At 35.0% G+C, this 17104-nt stretch overlaps 1 protein-coding gene across 1 annotated transcript in view; it reads left to right on the top strand.

Annotated features, from left to right (window-relative positions):
- EYS (eyes shut homolog) overlaps positions 1 to 17104 on the top strand; it is a 1324234-nt gene that overhangs the window by 385354 nt on the left and 921776 nt on the right. Inside the window, 1 exon segment of the mRNA XM_047769134.1 lies at positions 12171 to 12430. Coding sequence (XP_047625090.1) covers positions 12171 to 12430 — 260 coding nt within the window.

Raw genomic sequence — 17104 nt, 5'->3', positions numbered from 1 at the left:
TAATAATATTTTAAAATGAATATCTTCTCAACTCATCACATGCAAAACTATATCATCAATTTTAATTATTCAAGATACTATAACCAGTGCCCTCAATGTTATTTGTGTTCTTTTGATTTTTTTTTTCCATTGTAAACAATGAAAGAGAGAACTTTGAAAACATATCCATATGCTCTTGCGTGCATATTTCTAGAAGTAAAATGAAAGCATTTGGCAGTCACTCTTGGTAAATGTGTTTAGATCCCAGGATCAAACTCTAAGATGGAAGTTGCTACCCTGAAGGTTTATTGTGGAGTCCTCTTCATATATGTGCAGTGTTTTTGTACACTATTTATATCACAGTAAGCTTTTGAAAAATAATGTATCTGTGGGAGAATTAAAGATGCAGAGTTGGGCATAAGCAGAGGATGAATTGCCTTGGAAAGACGTGGAGGCTCCCCAAGCCCACAGACTTTTCTAGAGCAGAGATGACCCACTAGAATTATCTCACTTTGAGGCACAGGGGCTTAGATTTTTGTCCCTGCCTCAATCAACTATTGGATATATTTAAAATTTGTATGTATGTGCTAGCAGATATTGCATTTATTATAATGCTATTTCCAACAACAAAGATTTATTCATTTCCTACTTGCTTATAGTACATTTTTTTTTGTCTTTTTGTCTTTTCTAGGGCCGCACCCATAGCACATGGAGGTTCCCAGGCTAGGGGTTTAATTGGAGCTGTAGCCCCTGGCCTATGCCAGAGCCATAGCAATGCAGGATCCAAGCCATGTCTGCTACCTACACCACAGCTCATGGCAACACTGGATCCATAACCCAGTGAGCGAGGCCAGGGATCGAACCCGCAATCTCATAGTTCCTAGTCAGATTCATTAACCATTGAGCCACGATGGGAACTCCTTATAGTACATTTTTTGAATGTACAAAAATGCTATGGCCTTTGCCTGCTCAATTGATTTCCTTTGGAGATTTAAAGTCTGATGTTTATTACATTTGGAGTTTAAAATGTTCCTCCCTATAAAACTCCTGACTTACTGCACATTTAGGAATTATTCTGAAAAATATTCATAAATTTGTTTAAGCTCTATATCTCAGTACTTTAGTTCTTTTAAGTGACACTCTGTAACCTGTTCTGTATTCTGAATATCTGCCTCCTACTCAATGGCACTTGAAAGAAAAAAATCCACTTACATACATGTGGATTTTTATTTCTTCTCAATCTTTAAGAGATTGCATATATATTTTTTCAAGAGTTATTTGAATACAATTTTAGTATGTTTGCTTATAAATATTATGTATGCATACATACACACAAAATTTAAGGACTGAAAATGTTGCAACTATAAATTTATCTAAATATGTAGGAAATTATATTTAAAAGCAACCTTACATTGACTGGTCCAAAGAAACTATTTAGGGAAAAAACAAGTGCCAGAAGTAATACTTAACTTGCTCAGGAAAACTGACACACATAATCAATTTTCTATGCTTATACACACACACAAACACACACCCAGCAAAGCAAAAAATGAAACATAAAATATTAAAATGTTAAATTTATATATGTGATTTACTTATTTATTTTCAGCTGCCCCCATGGTTTGGCCACACCTGCAGCATGTGGAGGTTATAGGGCCAGGGATTGAACCCATGCTACAGCAGTAACCAGGGCCACAGCAATGACAACACCAGATTCTTAACCTGCTGAACCACCAGGGAACTCCCTAAATTTATATATTTTAAGTGTAAAGTAAGAAGTAATACTATGGTTTAGGAAAATGTAGGTGTTGATCACTTTCACAGCATTAACCATTTTCCTATTTCAGTAGGTAAACTCACAGGACAGTAGCTTTAAGTATTGCAGTCAGCCCTTTTATATGTTTTTTATTTTACCTTATTCAGATTACTGTTAGTCACTTTGAGATTATTTTCTTATGCTTACTGTAGCTTAAAAAAAAACTACTCAGTGGTAGATGCTCCTTTCTTATGATTTCCATATTATAATCACAATGGAAAAAAATTGTGCACCTGCTATTACTATCTATCACGTGGTTGGCTCTGGTTTTCTAGGCCCAGATTTCAGTGTATAAATTAGTTTTCTTTCAAATACTGCGTGAGTTTCTTTGGAGTTATTTAAAGTTCAGAGTGAGTGTCCTAGAAACTTGTCCCCTGAAGCTTCTCCCTTTACTTGGCTGGCACTTCAGCTTCTTGTTTTGAGATGAGGATGCTCTGAATCTGGAACAGGCCTGGACTTGGTTTTCAGAGCTGCTGACCTGCCTAGAGAACATCTTGAATTCAACAACTATGAAAACTGATGCTGATCATTTTCTTACACAGAATGGGACATGAAATCATAAAGAATATTCAAAACATATATAATATAAAGAGAATTATACCAATGAAATATCCAAATAGTTCATTTATATCAAAATGTACATTGCTTTAAAATATAGAAAATTCTTCCAATACATACAAATTATATATAGATTTTATCTATAAATAGATGAATTATCATATGTGTACCAAATTATAAAGTTTATATCTTTAAAATATATATAAATAATGAGTCTTGATAGGCTAGATAGAAAAGATCATTACCTACTAATATTAAAGTAAAAGTTCTTGGGAATTCCCTGGTGGTCCAGTGGGTTAAGGATCTAGTGTTATCACTGGTGTGGCTCAGGTTTGATCCCTGACTGGGAACTTCCACATGCCATGGGCATGGTCAAAAAAAAAAAAAACAAAAACCAAATTCTTGAACTCACATGAATATGTGCTCAATGATCTGCTCTTCACTCTTAAAAGATAAAAACAAATTAAAAAAGAAAGATTTGTTTTCTATCAATCAAATGGTAATCAAGCTAGGAGGATTCTTTACCTGCTCATTCTTTCCCACTTAAAGATTCCATAAAATATCAAAGACTGTATCACACAATATAGAGTGGCTAATTTTATATGTTTAATAAATTTATATTTTAGTAAAAAAGGACAATGTTAAATGTAATTGATGCTAAATTATTCTTGGTAACAGTTGTGAGAATGACCCTTGAATCTTTATCACAAGCCTTGATTTTTCCAGGGTCCCATTACTGCATATAGGACAGCATCTTAAATCATGTAGTTAATTTAAGTTACTGTGCTTTAAGCATCAGTGCCCACCTTTTCTCTCCCATCCCCATCATTGCCCTTCCCAATCTCACCTGATGGCACCATTTTCTCTGCAATGCTGAAGCTAAAATCTACAGAGGCGTCTGCCTCAACAGTTTATAACCAAGTCTTCTCAAGCCTTCACCAGAAATATACTTCAAATGTGATATACCTAATTAATGCCTTTGTTTGTGTTCTTATCATCTCTTATCAGCAAGAAAACAATAGCTTGCCAAATGATTTTCATGCAGCCAACCTCTTCCTATTTTAGTCCATCTTCTGCTCTGTAACAATCTATGTTTCAAATGTACTTAAAAACAATAATAAAAGCTTGAATGTCTTCAAAGGTAGGATGCAAAATAACAGTTTCACCATTGTTGTTGCTGTTTTCTTCAAACTTGCCCTGTTGTAACTTTTTATAACTAAAGGCCAGCTTTGTCTATTCATTCCACCCATAACAATCTTCTTGTGTTACCAACTCTTTAATCAATAGAAATTGATAAGAAACCAGACAAGGGATTCAAGCAAGGTTTTATTGGGACCCCTGCTGAAGCCTGAGAGTGAAAACAAAAAGCAGGTGCTCTTGATCGCTCCTGGAGGAGGGGCAAGCTCTTCCATTAAATGTGGTGAAGGTGGGGACAGATCAGTGGATCAGGCCTGAGGGGTAGCTAATGGTGCTCTGCCCACCCCCTGGGTGGTACTATATACAGAGATCATATACAGTACCTTGCTTTTGCTCCAGACACCTCCAAAATGGCAGTTGGCTTTGGGCCTTTATGTATCTTCTTGTTCATAATTGTTCCAACTGCATGTGCAGGCAGTTATTTTCAGTTCCTTATACTTTCTTTGTATTTGTTCTGGGGGAGGCATATTTCCAAGTATAAGGGCTGCAGTAACAGGCCCCAGGTACCAAGTCCCAGGCTGCCTCACTCCTATGTTTTTACATTAGGAGTGTATGTTACATCTTAACATTTTTGTTGTTCTTCAAAGTAGTGTTTATCATGCTTTCCACCTTTAATGTTTACTAATAAATAGTTCATTTGAAATGAATTTTACCATCTGAATAAATGTTTTTCCACATGTTTTTCTCAAGACAACTGCAGTAGTATAGTACAGTAGTGACCATCTTAAGATTCATTATTAATATAGTTTTGTTGACAGTACCCTGATGCTGTAATTAAATGAATAAATGAACAAATAGGTGAGTGGATATAACAAAAAAAAAATAAAGAATGAATGACATAGTTGAGTAGTCCATATTTTTATTTCTTCCTTTTCTTACCCCCCAATTTTTAAGACATTAAAGAAATAATAGTAGTATTTTATTATTCACAGTCTTATCATTTATTTTTAACTGCTAATTTTGGTTGGGATTTTATTTTGCATATAATACTGGCTATACAAACAATAAGTGAACTTGTTTTTTACAAGAAAAGATTCTCTCAAATTATGTCTGTTTTTAGATATATATTTATATGATTATATCCAAAAGGCTGGTATCCCTATATAAATCATGTTCAAACATAGCTAAATATTGCTGAATAATATTTCATCAGGGCATATCAATATTTATGGTTAGGTAAGCATATAGAATGGTTAATATTAAGAAATTGGAATCAACTAAAACCTTTCAAACTAATTAATTTCTTTGATGAATATTTTTTCTGATTGTATAACAATGATACTACTTTATTTTCTATTTTTAGCTTTGGTACTTTAACATTTAAGAATTGAAATGTTGTTCTTACTTAGAAGGAATTCAATTTACTTTATACCAGTGGATTTTTGGTTCTATTTTTTGAAGAGTTATAGAATATATGTTTTTGCTTGTTTGGTTTTTTAATACTTAAAGTCTCTGCCTTTAGCTGTTAGTTTGGAAAATCCTGCCAGATCCCACTGAATCCTGAAATTATTTCATGGTACACCTAGAAACCAGATGGAAGCTCTTACATTAAATATGTTTGTCCATCCATCATGGACTAGCCTCTCTGTCATGTACAAAAGCAAATTCAATTTTCTTAAAGTTACCGAGGTTTGATTTGTAGCCCAGGATGTGATCAATCTTAGAGAATGTTCCATGTGCACTTGAGAAGAGTGTGTATTCTGTTGCTTTTGGATGGAATGTCCTATAAATATCTATTAAGTCCATCTGGTATAATGCTTCATTTCAGGGCGTTTCCTTATTGGTTTTCTGTCTGGATGATCTGTCCGTTGCTGTAAGTGGGGCATTAAGGTCCCTCACTATTATTTTGTTATTGTTGATTTGCCCTTTTAAGGTTGTTAGCAGTTGCCTTATATATTGTGGTGAACCCTATGTTGGGTGCATAGATATTTAAAATTGTTATATCTTATTCTTGGATTGATCCTTTGATCATTAGGTAGTGACCTTGCTTGTCCCTTAAAATATTCTCCATCTTAAAGCCTATTTTGTCTGATATGAGTATTGCTACTCCAGCTTTCTTTTGATTCCCGTTTGCATGGAATATTTTCTTCCATCCTCTCACTTTCAATTTGTATGTGTCCCTAGAAATGAAATGGGTCTCTTGAAGACAGCATATATATGGATCTTGTTTTTGTGTCCATTCAGCCAGTTTATGTCTTTCGGTTGGGGCATTTAGTCTATTAACATTTAAGGCAATTATTGATATGTATGTTCTTATTGCCATTATATTAATTGCTTTGGATTTGTTTTTGTTGCTCTTTTTTCTTCCCTTCTTCTCATGTTCTGTCCTCTTGTGGCTTGATGAGTATCGTTAGTATTGTATTTGAGTTGAATTTTCTTATTTGTTTGTGTATCAATTGTAGATTTTTGGTTTGCAGTTATTCTGAAGTTTTGATATGAGTCTATATATATACAAGATTGTTTTAAGTTGTTGGTGTCTTAATTGCAAGTGCATCCCCAGTGTCCTGCATTTATACCCTCCTCTTCTCACAATTTCTGATTTTGGTGGCATAATTGTGAGTGGATGATTTTGTATCTTTACTGTATATAAACCTTTACTGGTGAGCCTTGTCATTTGCAGCATCTCTTCTGACCATAATGCTATATGACTGGAAATCAACAAGAAGAAAAAAACTGCAAAAAACACAAAAATTTGAGTTAAACAACATACTACTAAACAACCAATGGGTCACTGAAGAAATCAAAGAGGAAATTAAAAAATACCTAGAAGCAAATGACAACAAAGATATGAAACTCCAAAACCTATGGGATGCAGTAAAAACCATTCTAAGAGGAAAGTTTATAGCAATACAAGCCCACTTCAGGAAACAAGAAAAAGCTCAAATAAACAAGCTAACTTTATATCTAAAGCAGCTCAAGAGAGAACAGGCAAAACCTAAAAGTTAGTAGAAGGAACAAAGTCACAAAATTAGAGAAGAAATCAATGAAATAGAAACGAAGAAAACCATAGAAAAGATCAATGAAACTAAAAGCTGGTTCTTTGAAAAGATCTTAGAGGGAAACTACCTCAACACAATAAAGGCCATATATGACAAACCCACAGCTAACATCATTCTTAATGGTGAAAAGCTGAAAGAATTCCCACTGAGATCATGAACAAGACAAGGATGTCCACTCTCACCACTACTAATTCAACATAGTTTTGGAAGTCCTAGCCACAGCAATTAGAGAAGTAAAAGAGATAAAAGCAATCCAAATTGGAAAGGAAGAAGTAAAACTATCACTATTTGCAGATGACATGATACCGTATCTAGAAAATCCCAAAGATTCTACCAGAAAACTGTTAACACTCATCCATGAATTTGGCAAAGTCGCAGAATACAAAATTAATACACAGAAATCGATGGCATTTCTATATACTAACAGTGAAAGATCAGAAAGAAATTATGGAAGCAATCCTGTTTACCATCACATCCAAAAGAATAAAATACCTAGGAGTAAACCTACCTGAAGTGACTAAAGGCCTGTACTCTGAAAACTACAAGACACTGATGAAAGAAATCAAAAATGACACAAATAGATGGAGAGACATATCATGCTCTTGGATTGGACAAGCCAATATTATGAAAATGACCACACCACCCAAGGCAATCTACAGATTCAATGCAATCCCTATCAAATTACCAAGGACATTTTTCAAAGATCTCAAACAAAATATTTTAAATTGTTTGGAAGCATGAAAGACCCAGAATAGCCAAAGACATCCTGAAAAAGAAAATGGAGCTGGAGGAATCAGGCTCCCTGACTTCAGACTATACTGAAAAACTAGATTATCAAAACTGTATGGTACTGTCACAAAGAAAGAAATATAGATCAGTGGAACAGGATAGAAAGCCTAGAATAAACCCACACACCTACAGCCAACTAATCAATGATCAAAGGAGGCAAGAATATGCAATGGGGAAAAGACAGCCGGTCCAATAAGTGGTGCTGGGGAAACTGGACAGCCACATGTAAAAGAATGAAATTAGAACACTTGCTAACACCATACATGAAAATAAACTCAAAATAGATTAAAGACCTAAATATAAGACCAGATACTATAAAACTCTTGAAGGAAAACATAGACCAAATACTCTCTTACATAAATGACAGCAACATCTTCCCAGAGCCACCTCTTAGAGAAATGACAATAAAAGCAAAAATAAACAAATGGACTTAATTAAACTTAAAAGTTTCTGCACAGCAAAGGAAACCCTAAACAAAACTAAAAGACAACCCACAGAATGGGAAAAAATCTTTGCAAGTGAATTGAGTGACAAGGGATTAATCTCCAAAACTTACAAACATCTCCTACAGCTCAATACTGAGAAAACAAACAACCCCACCAAAAAATGGGCGGAAGATCTAAACAGACAGTTCTCCAGAGAAGACATACTGATGGACAAAAAACACATGAAAAGATGTTCAACAGCATTGATTATTAGAGAAATGAAAATCAAAACCACTATGAGGAACCACCTTGCACCAGCCAGAATGGCCATCATCAAAAAGTCTACAAACAATAAGTGCTGGAGAGGGTGTAGAGAAAAACTAACCCTAGTACACTGTTGGTGGGATTGTAAATTGGTGCAACCACTGTGGAAAACAGTATGGAGATTCCTCAGAAAACTAAACATAGAACTATGATTTGATCCAGCACTCCCACTCCTGGGCATCTATCCAGAGAAAACCATGACTCGAAAAGACACATGTACTCCAGCGTTCTTTGCAGCACTTTATACAATAGCTGAGATATTGAAACAACCTAAATGTCCATTGACACAGGAGTGGATAGGGAAGATGGGGTACATATACACAATGGAATATTACTCAGCCATTAAAAGGAACAAAATAATGGCATTTTTAGCAGTGTGGTTCTGAAGTTAGAAATTATCATGCCAAGTGAAGTCAGCCCTACAATGAGGCACCAACATCAAATGCTTTCACTGACATGTGGAGTCTGAAAAAAGGGCAGAATGAACTTTGCAGAACAGATGCTGACTCACAGACTTTGAAAAATTTATGGTTTCCAAAGGAGACAGTTCAGTGTAGGGGGATGCGCTGGGGTTGTGGGATGGAAATCCTATAAAATTGGATGTGATGATCATTGTACAACTATAAATGTAATAAATTCATTGAGATATAATTTTAAAAAGCAAGTTGAAATATATGAATGTTGTGGGTCTAATTTTTAGTTACTAGTAGTGACTTTTTTTCTTGGAGTCTTATTTTTTACAGAATATCCATTCACCTCCATAGCCTTCAGTCGCATCAGTTTTGCTGACATTCAACCAGAGGCTTTCCTGACGACTAGATCCTCGTAAGGACATCATATGAAATCCTGCCCACCTGTTATTGAAGATGATAAAACAAACCTTCACTGCATAGGCTAAATAGTCAAGCATTGTAGGTTATTCACAGGGAACTCTTTCATTTTGCTGTTATGTATTCATGAATGAATACAAGAAAAACGAAATCAAATATTTGTGCAGCGGCCCCTTAGATGTAAATTTACTTCAAATAAAACAAATGCACTGAAGTTATTCTATTGGGGTATGTTGTACCTAACTTGAATATTATTTCACAAAATTTTGAATGGTCTTAAAATGGATTTGAAACCTGCAAAAAAAAAAAAGGAGGAAAAGGAAAAAATAAAGGAAACTAGGAAGAAAAGTTCTGGATTCATAGCTCAAGTTTGCTAAACACATACCTGGAGCAATTCCTTATATCCTTTGTATTTCCAGAGGCGTTATTTGTAAAGTGAGAGAAAGAATAGCTTTTACTTATTTCAGAGCTTTATTGGATAATACATTTGACAGTGTTAAAATATGACATGACTGGACACATGAAAAGTACCACTAGAAATTGAAACCATGTATTTGTTGTTGAGATGCATAGTTTATTTAGGCATAAATAGGGAAACAAATGCTTTTTTAAGTCTGTAATAACACCTAGTAACCACTCTGGATGGCTGGGCATTTTTGATGCCAGGGTCTATGTACACTTTTCATTCTCATTTAATCTTTACAACAATTCTCTGAGATAAGCAATTTCATTAAGCTTTCAGTTCCTCAAATTCACAAATGAAAGAATTCAGGTAAATCTATATGATTCTAAGCAAAGATATTAATCAAAATTTATAATATTTTAATAGATGTTATGTACATGCAAGTATAGAGATTCAGACAGTTCTTACACATCAAAGAACCAGAAGCTTAATAGTGGAGGTAAGCCATGCAAATGTTCATAATACAAGGTAGCATTTGTGATGATTTCTTAAAGGTGTTGCAAGCACACTTTAGAGCAAGTGAAAGCTTGTACAGGATTGGCAAATAAGGGATAGTACAGTCTTTTTTCAGAAAATATTTAGTTTTATTAAGAGACGTAGGAAACACTCAAAGATGAATAGAATAGCACCTTAGACATTTTTGTAAGTGAAAGGATACCCTGTAAATAATTATACTAAAACAATAGTCCTGAACTAGGACTGTCTAGACAAACTAAAATGGATAGACATCAACATTATATCATTTTTTAAGAAGAAGAAGGAAAGCATCATGACTTTTTACTCATTCTTAAAGCAAGTAACATCTCAAAAAAATTTTTTTTTTACATTTAAAAAGTATGCATTGTTTCAGTTGTAAAGTTTGCCTAATGTAAACACGCCTTACAAAGTGATATTCAGATTGCATGGTAGCAATCTCTTTCTGGACATTTCCAAATTAATTTTAAAAAATTACCTATAGGAGTTTCCATCGGGTGCAGCAGACGAATCCGACTAGGAGCCATGAGGTTGTGAATTCGATTCCTGCCCTTGCTCAGTGGGTTAAGGATCCGGTGTTGCTGTGAGCTGTGGTGTAGGTCGCAGACAGGCTCGAATCTGGCGTTGCTGTGGCTCTGGCTTAGGCCAGAGGCTACAGCTCCTATTAGACCCCTAGCCTGGGAACCTCCATATGCTGCTGGTTCGGCCCTTAAAAAAAAAAAGGACAGGAGTTCCCGTTGTGGCGCAGTGGTTAACGAATCCAACTAAGAACCATGAGGTTGCAGGTTCCGTCCCTTCCCTTGCTCAGTGGATTAACTATCAGGTGTTGCCGTGAGCTGTGGTGTAGGTTTCAGACGCGGCTCAGATCCCGCGTTGCTGTGGCTCTGGTGTAGGCTGGTGGCTACAGCTCGGATTGGACCCCTAGCCTGGGAATCTCCATATGCCGCGGGAGCGGCCCAAGAAATACCAACAAGACAAAAACAAAACAAAACAAAAGACAAAAAAAAAGAAAATAAAAAAATTAGCTGTAGATTTCACTCTTTTTAGTTTCTTTTTTTAGACTGGATTTAATCTTATTGAACTAGTAGACACAGTATTAGTCAATTATACCTCAAATCATCTCACCCCCTTTTCATTTTAGTATTTTTTCAGTGAAAATTATACCTATTTTGAATTTAATTTCAAATACTAGTTCAACTCTCTCCTCTGTATTTATTGACACAGAAAGTCTCTAATATGAGGTCCTTCCTTCCTTACTTCCTCTCTGATTTTCTTTGTTTCTCTCTCTCCCCAGCTCTCTCCCTCCCCCTCTCTTCTCCTCTTCTCCTTTCCTTTCCTTTTTAAAGCAAGATATTGCTTATCTTGAACAGGTTAGATATTTTAGCAGTATAATATTTTTAAAGTTATCTTAAGCATAAAGGAAAATTTCCTGTAAAAACAAACTTGCTAATACCTTCCATGCTTTGTCCCATGGAATATTATTTGCTGATAATATATTTACTCATGATTTGGTACTCTACCTGTCCACAGGCTGCCATAAGTTCCAGGGCCAGGGATTGAACCTGAACTAAAGAAGTGGCTCAAGCCACAGTAGTGACAATGCCAGATCCTTTACCTGCTGAACCACCAGCGAACTCCCAAAGTGCTCTTTGAAATCAGAATTTCCGAGAGAGACTGAGCTACAGTCTATGATATACAGATAGCATCCAACTGCTTTCCTTTGTATTTGTTTGCTTTCTCTTCAGTTTTCCCACATTATTCAAATATTAATAGAAAAGATGGTTTTTAAAGCCTATAAAAAACTGGAAAAAACAAAACAAAACAAAACAGCAGCTTGCCATAAAGGAGCACCTTGTTATAAATATTCTGGTGATTTTAAGAATCACAGGTTGCTACAGACACTGAATTAAATACCATCTCAGGCTTATAAACAGTGATCCCATCTGTGAAATCTATGTTGCATAAAAGAAATAATTGAGGAAATGTTCTCAATTGGTAATTCAGCTCAACAGTTGATAACATTGCAATTGGCAGCTCTGTTGTTCTCCAATGTGTCTGTAAGTATATATTTCTATCTGTATTAGAAATTTACCAAATGCCTCAAATCTTATTTCAGCCAATGTATTCAGTTTGGCAATGATATAGATTAAGTTGTCTCAGGATATTTGTCAGACAATGTTTTTAAAATATGTTTAATTTATTAACATTGTTATAAACGAGAAAATGCCACATATTCTTTCAATGTAGCAACTACACTGTAAATGGGAAGAATAAATTTGAAATAGTATGCTCATATTACTTAAAATTTTATTTCAGCTGTGAATGTACATTTGGATGGACAGGACAAAACTGTAGTGAAGAAGTAAATGAATGTGACTCTGACCCATGCATGAATGGAGCTCTTTGTCATGAATCTTCCATCCCGGGGCAATTTGTATGCCTGTGTCCACCCTTTTATACTGGAAAATTTTGCCATCAACACTATAACCCCTGCGATCCACCCAATGACCCTTGCCAAAACAACTCAACATGCTTGACTTTGGTAGATGGAAATTATCATTGCCTTTGTAGACAAGGTAAGAGCTTATACTTGTTTCAATGTTTTATCTTATTTTGTTTTGTCTCTTTAGGCTGGTAGCTTCTTAAAAAATGAGATTAAAACTACACATAGGGAGAGTATCTGACTCCAAACTCAAATATATAAACATACTGGAAAAATAATCCAAAAAGTTAACCTAAATAGCATAGAGGGAAAGGAGGAAAAGTGATACTTTGTAGCTTTGGTTCTATTTTTAAATTTCCTTCAGAAATCCTCTTATTCTTTGTTGACAGCTTCTTTACTAGATAATTTTGACCATGTAGTGTTTCTAACAATAGCAGTTAGAAATGGGTATAGCTGCAGTCTTTGGTAATCAAATGCTTCACTGTATCTTTTCCCCCGGAATTATTGATAAGTATCACTTCTTTCAGCTTAGATTGTTAAACTAGTGTCAAGTGACTATGGTGGCTACTTTGTACCATAGGAGATACCCCATCTAAGAGACAGAAAATGGGCAGATCAAAGGACATAATCGGAGCTCCTGAACCCAGCCACATCTGAAACCAGGATGCTTCTGGCTTTCTGGATCATATCAGCCAATAACTTAACTTATTGTCATTAAAGATGCTTGATTGGGGCCTCTTCAGATATAACTTAAAGAAGTTGGGTTAATCTGCAAGAGGACTGGGTAAATGTTTACTGGAAGCTATGCAAGAGTTATTGTCACCTTCAGTAGGGATGCTTCTGCCATGAAATTAGCACACGATAGGTTTTCGGCATAGCTGGAATGTGTCTTAAACATAATACAAAAACCACATTGTGTTTCAAGGTATACAACTGCTTTTTATTGTCTAACAATAATTTATGGGTTCAAGTTTCTTTCTTTGTTACTGGCTCTACTAGAATAGGAGTCTTTTAAAGATTGGGGCACTTAACTACTCTTCTGTCCAAAAGGTCTGTTTACACTGTATCAGTTAATTAGTTATCTTAGTCAAAGTTATTTCTCTTTGTTTTTACAAACCATCTGAAACTTTATGAAGGTAATCTGCTATAATGACGCAGAGGCAAGTCCATGAACATGTGTACATGTCGGAAACTTCTCAGGCTTCTAAGGGATTGGAATTAGAAACTGGAGATTAATTAGTAACTTTTTGTGAAGATGTCTCGAGAGAGAATATAACACAGTCAAATAGAGCATACAAATTAATGTTTTTCAGTAATGAAGCAGGAAAATAGAGATAGAACAAAATATGAGGGAAGCATTGATGTCCTAATAATCTCGGTAATTTTGAAGCAGAAAATAGAATACTTTTCCTTGGAACCAAGATTGAGAGTGATACCTTTTGCAGAACAATTTAAATAGCAGGGGAAGAGCTAACTTATTCAGCACAATTATTCCATGGTGCATTATTTAGCCTACTAATATTTTCTCAGAATATGTGATAGATACATATTTATTGAGGAGCAGCAGTAATATTTCCTCAATTTAAATAAAATCTCCTCTATTTTCACCAGAAATAATTTCCTACAAGGTTAGGCATGATTTTTTTCAAATCATAATAATTTGTATAATTCATTTTCAATTCATAAATGCATTTAATAAATGTATATACCTAGTGGGATTCCTTTCCTATTGTGAGATGAGGGGAAATAAATTTGAAGATATCATAAAAGCTTCTCATCACCTAATAGACTGGAAATAATATTCCTGTCCACATGAGCACTCACAAATATATCTTGAGGATGATTTAGATTTCACCATAGAATGAGAACAAAATCATTTTTTTCCCCTTGGAACTGCCTCATTCTACATAAGACTTCAGAGACTTCATCTCCTCAAGTCAGTGATCTGGGAATAGTGGCAGGTGGTCACCATGAACCTTCTATTTATCTCTTTCTAATCCTTATTCATCACAAAGAGATGTTTGACATACACATCGTTTCTAAACTATTTTGTTTCATATACACAATTAAAGTTGGAAAACATGTTTCTAAATCTAAAAAAAAAAATTGTAGGAGTGACTGTAAATCACATCTAAACACTGTAAAAAATATTTACTTATTATTGCCCTTAGTAGTTCAACCATTGTAGCAGATCCAAAGCTGAAGTCTGCAACATTACTTCGAAAAACTACCTTAGAATATTAAAAGGTGGCTGACTATGGAACATTTTAGACACTGTGCCTTGAGTTAATTTAATAGCTGTTCTTTAAAATAGAGTCTATGTCAAAACTATTATGTTATTTTATAAGGAAATATCCTAGTCAAATTCCATTTTAAAAAATACTGAAATTTAAAACCACAAATAAAGCCAAGATTTAAACTGTTATTCAGATATAAGGTTTGGAAGCTCCCCTGGAGCTCTTTGAAAATTGTTGGCATTTGTCAAAATATGTCAAAGTCCTGAGAAAAGAGATTTAAGGTGTAAATTTGGGGAGTTCAAACTTTTTAGTCAGTTTATAAAGTTTATCACAATTTTAATATGAGTATGTCCAAGAGACATAGTGATGATGTGACCATATATTAGACAATTAAATTATAAATGACATTGAAATTTACCCTGAAGAATCAGCAAGTAGAAAACTAATGCTTTGATTCATGCCAAATCAATTGCTTAGAAGGTAAACTATTTTGGTTAGTGTGATTAAAACTTACAGTCAAAACAATCTAATTCACCTTGGTGCAATATTTACTGTAGTAAAACACTAAAATTATTGTGATCACATTTTGCAAAAGAAAATAAGGCCAGTGCTTCTGCCTTCTGATTAGTACTGACGTGAGTTGATTTGGTCCTGTGAACATTGAACATTTTCTAGTGGAAAATAGGTAGGCAAGTAGGCATTTAGCAGTAATTCAATACAGAATTGTTTTATAAATAAATCTATTTGTTTAAACAATTTATCTGATTAAAATATCAGTACCTTAATAAATATGAAAAATCACTCAGAAAGACAAATATAATTTTAAGATTCTTAGAAACAAATAGGATTTATACTCAGTACCCCAACACTGAAAATAGCTTTGGTGGTTTAGTGTGCAATCAATATACACATCCCAAAATTTATTTTATACTATGTATAAAGCTCTTTGCCTCTCTAAACTATGCTCTGTACACAACACATGTCAATCTTGCAACTGTGTGTTGGTAATGTTTTAGCAATCTAAACATATATTCTTTATTAACTGATTCAACAAACATATATTGATTTCCTACCATGTGTCAAGTCTTGAGACAAGTTCTAGAGAAATTAAACATGGCAATGACATGCCTTCCAGGAATTTAAAGTTCAAGGAAGAGATACATAAGTTAACTACCCATTTAAGTATGATGCAGTAAGAGCTCTCCCATTTGGGGCAGAGATATGTACAGGCAAAGAGGATTTGTGGGTGTTCAACCCATCTTTCTCACTGACTGTGACAACTGAATTGTGTTGCACATAATTTTGAAAAAACTCTCCTAGCAGTCTGCAGCCATAGTTATCCACAGCAATAACATTCTTGTTAAACTATTCCCTTCTCTGTTTTATTTCTCTATTCTCTTCCGATAATCTCTGGGACCTCAATAAAGTACTTGCACGCAAATCATTTATCTCAACTCTTACTTTGGAAGAACTCAAGTAAGATACTAGCAAACCCTATCGGCAATTACGCTTAATCCAGGTGGGGGTTTGAGGCTGGACTAGTGCCAGGCAGAGTCTTTCTCTGGAACTGATGCTGAGAGAAGCTTTCTCTTTCTGCTAGTGTTGAGTTGGTGCACCTAGCACTATGTCCCCTTCACTTGAAGATCTATATGCAAGAGGAGGGAAGTGTTCATAAAAACAAAACAAACAAAAACAAAGCACACAACAAAAAAACCCCAAAAACCCCAAAACTCATGCTGGTCTTTCCTATATTTTTTTTCCCTTCCTGCAGTTCTGCAAACTACTAGGTAGCCTTCCTATTTAGGCTACCAACAAATCCCACTTATTTTCTTCTTCTTTTTTTTTTTTTTTTTTTTTTCAGGGCTGCACATGTGGCATATGGTAATTCCCAGGCTACTGGTCGAACTGGAGCTGCATACATGAGCCTATGCCACAGCCATGGCAATGGGGGATCTGAGCTGCATCTGTGACCTATGCCGCACATCACTGCAACATCGGATCCTTAACCCACTGAGGCCAGGGATCGAATCCATGTCCTCATGGATACTATTTGGGTTCATTAGTTGGGTTTGTTAACTGCTGAGCCATGACAGGAACTCCTAAATCCCATTTCTTGTCAAAGTTAGTGTTTTTGTTTACACCATATTTGATCAAGAGCAATGCCTAATGCATATGATGAAGGGAAAGAGCTAATTAAGTAGAGGAGGCTGAAGAAACTGAGTTCAACTGCAGGCTGATAAAAATGGAGTATCAAAAATGGCATGAGGGTTATAGAGGTACAGGTGACTTTGGATGGAATGCAGGAATAGCCCAAGTGTTTAGTACACAATGGAGTCTCTGTATTTGTGTGTGTGAGTATATAGAGAGGATCTAAAATAATTGTGTTCTTGAAATAATTCCTTTTCTACTCTTCTCTAAGATTCACTGTCATTTTACTTTGAATTATTTCTCACTTTATAGGCAAGAATGTCACCCTATCAAATGCTTTGAATTTAATTTAAAGGACTTAGTTTCCAAATATAGCACCTTCATCCATAGTCTACAAGGTGAAAGAAGCAATAATTTCTTTA

This window comes from Phacochoerus africanus, chromosome 2 (genome assembly GCF_016906955.1).
Source record: "Phacochoerus africanus isolate WHEZ1 chromosome 2, ROS_Pafr_v1, whole genome shotgun sequence".
Lineage (NCBI taxonomy): Eukaryota > Metazoa > Chordata > Mammalia > Artiodactyla > Suidae > Phacochoerus > Phacochoerus africanus.
Note: the sequence above shows the minus strand (reverse complement) of the source record. Positions and strands in the feature narration are given on the sequence as shown.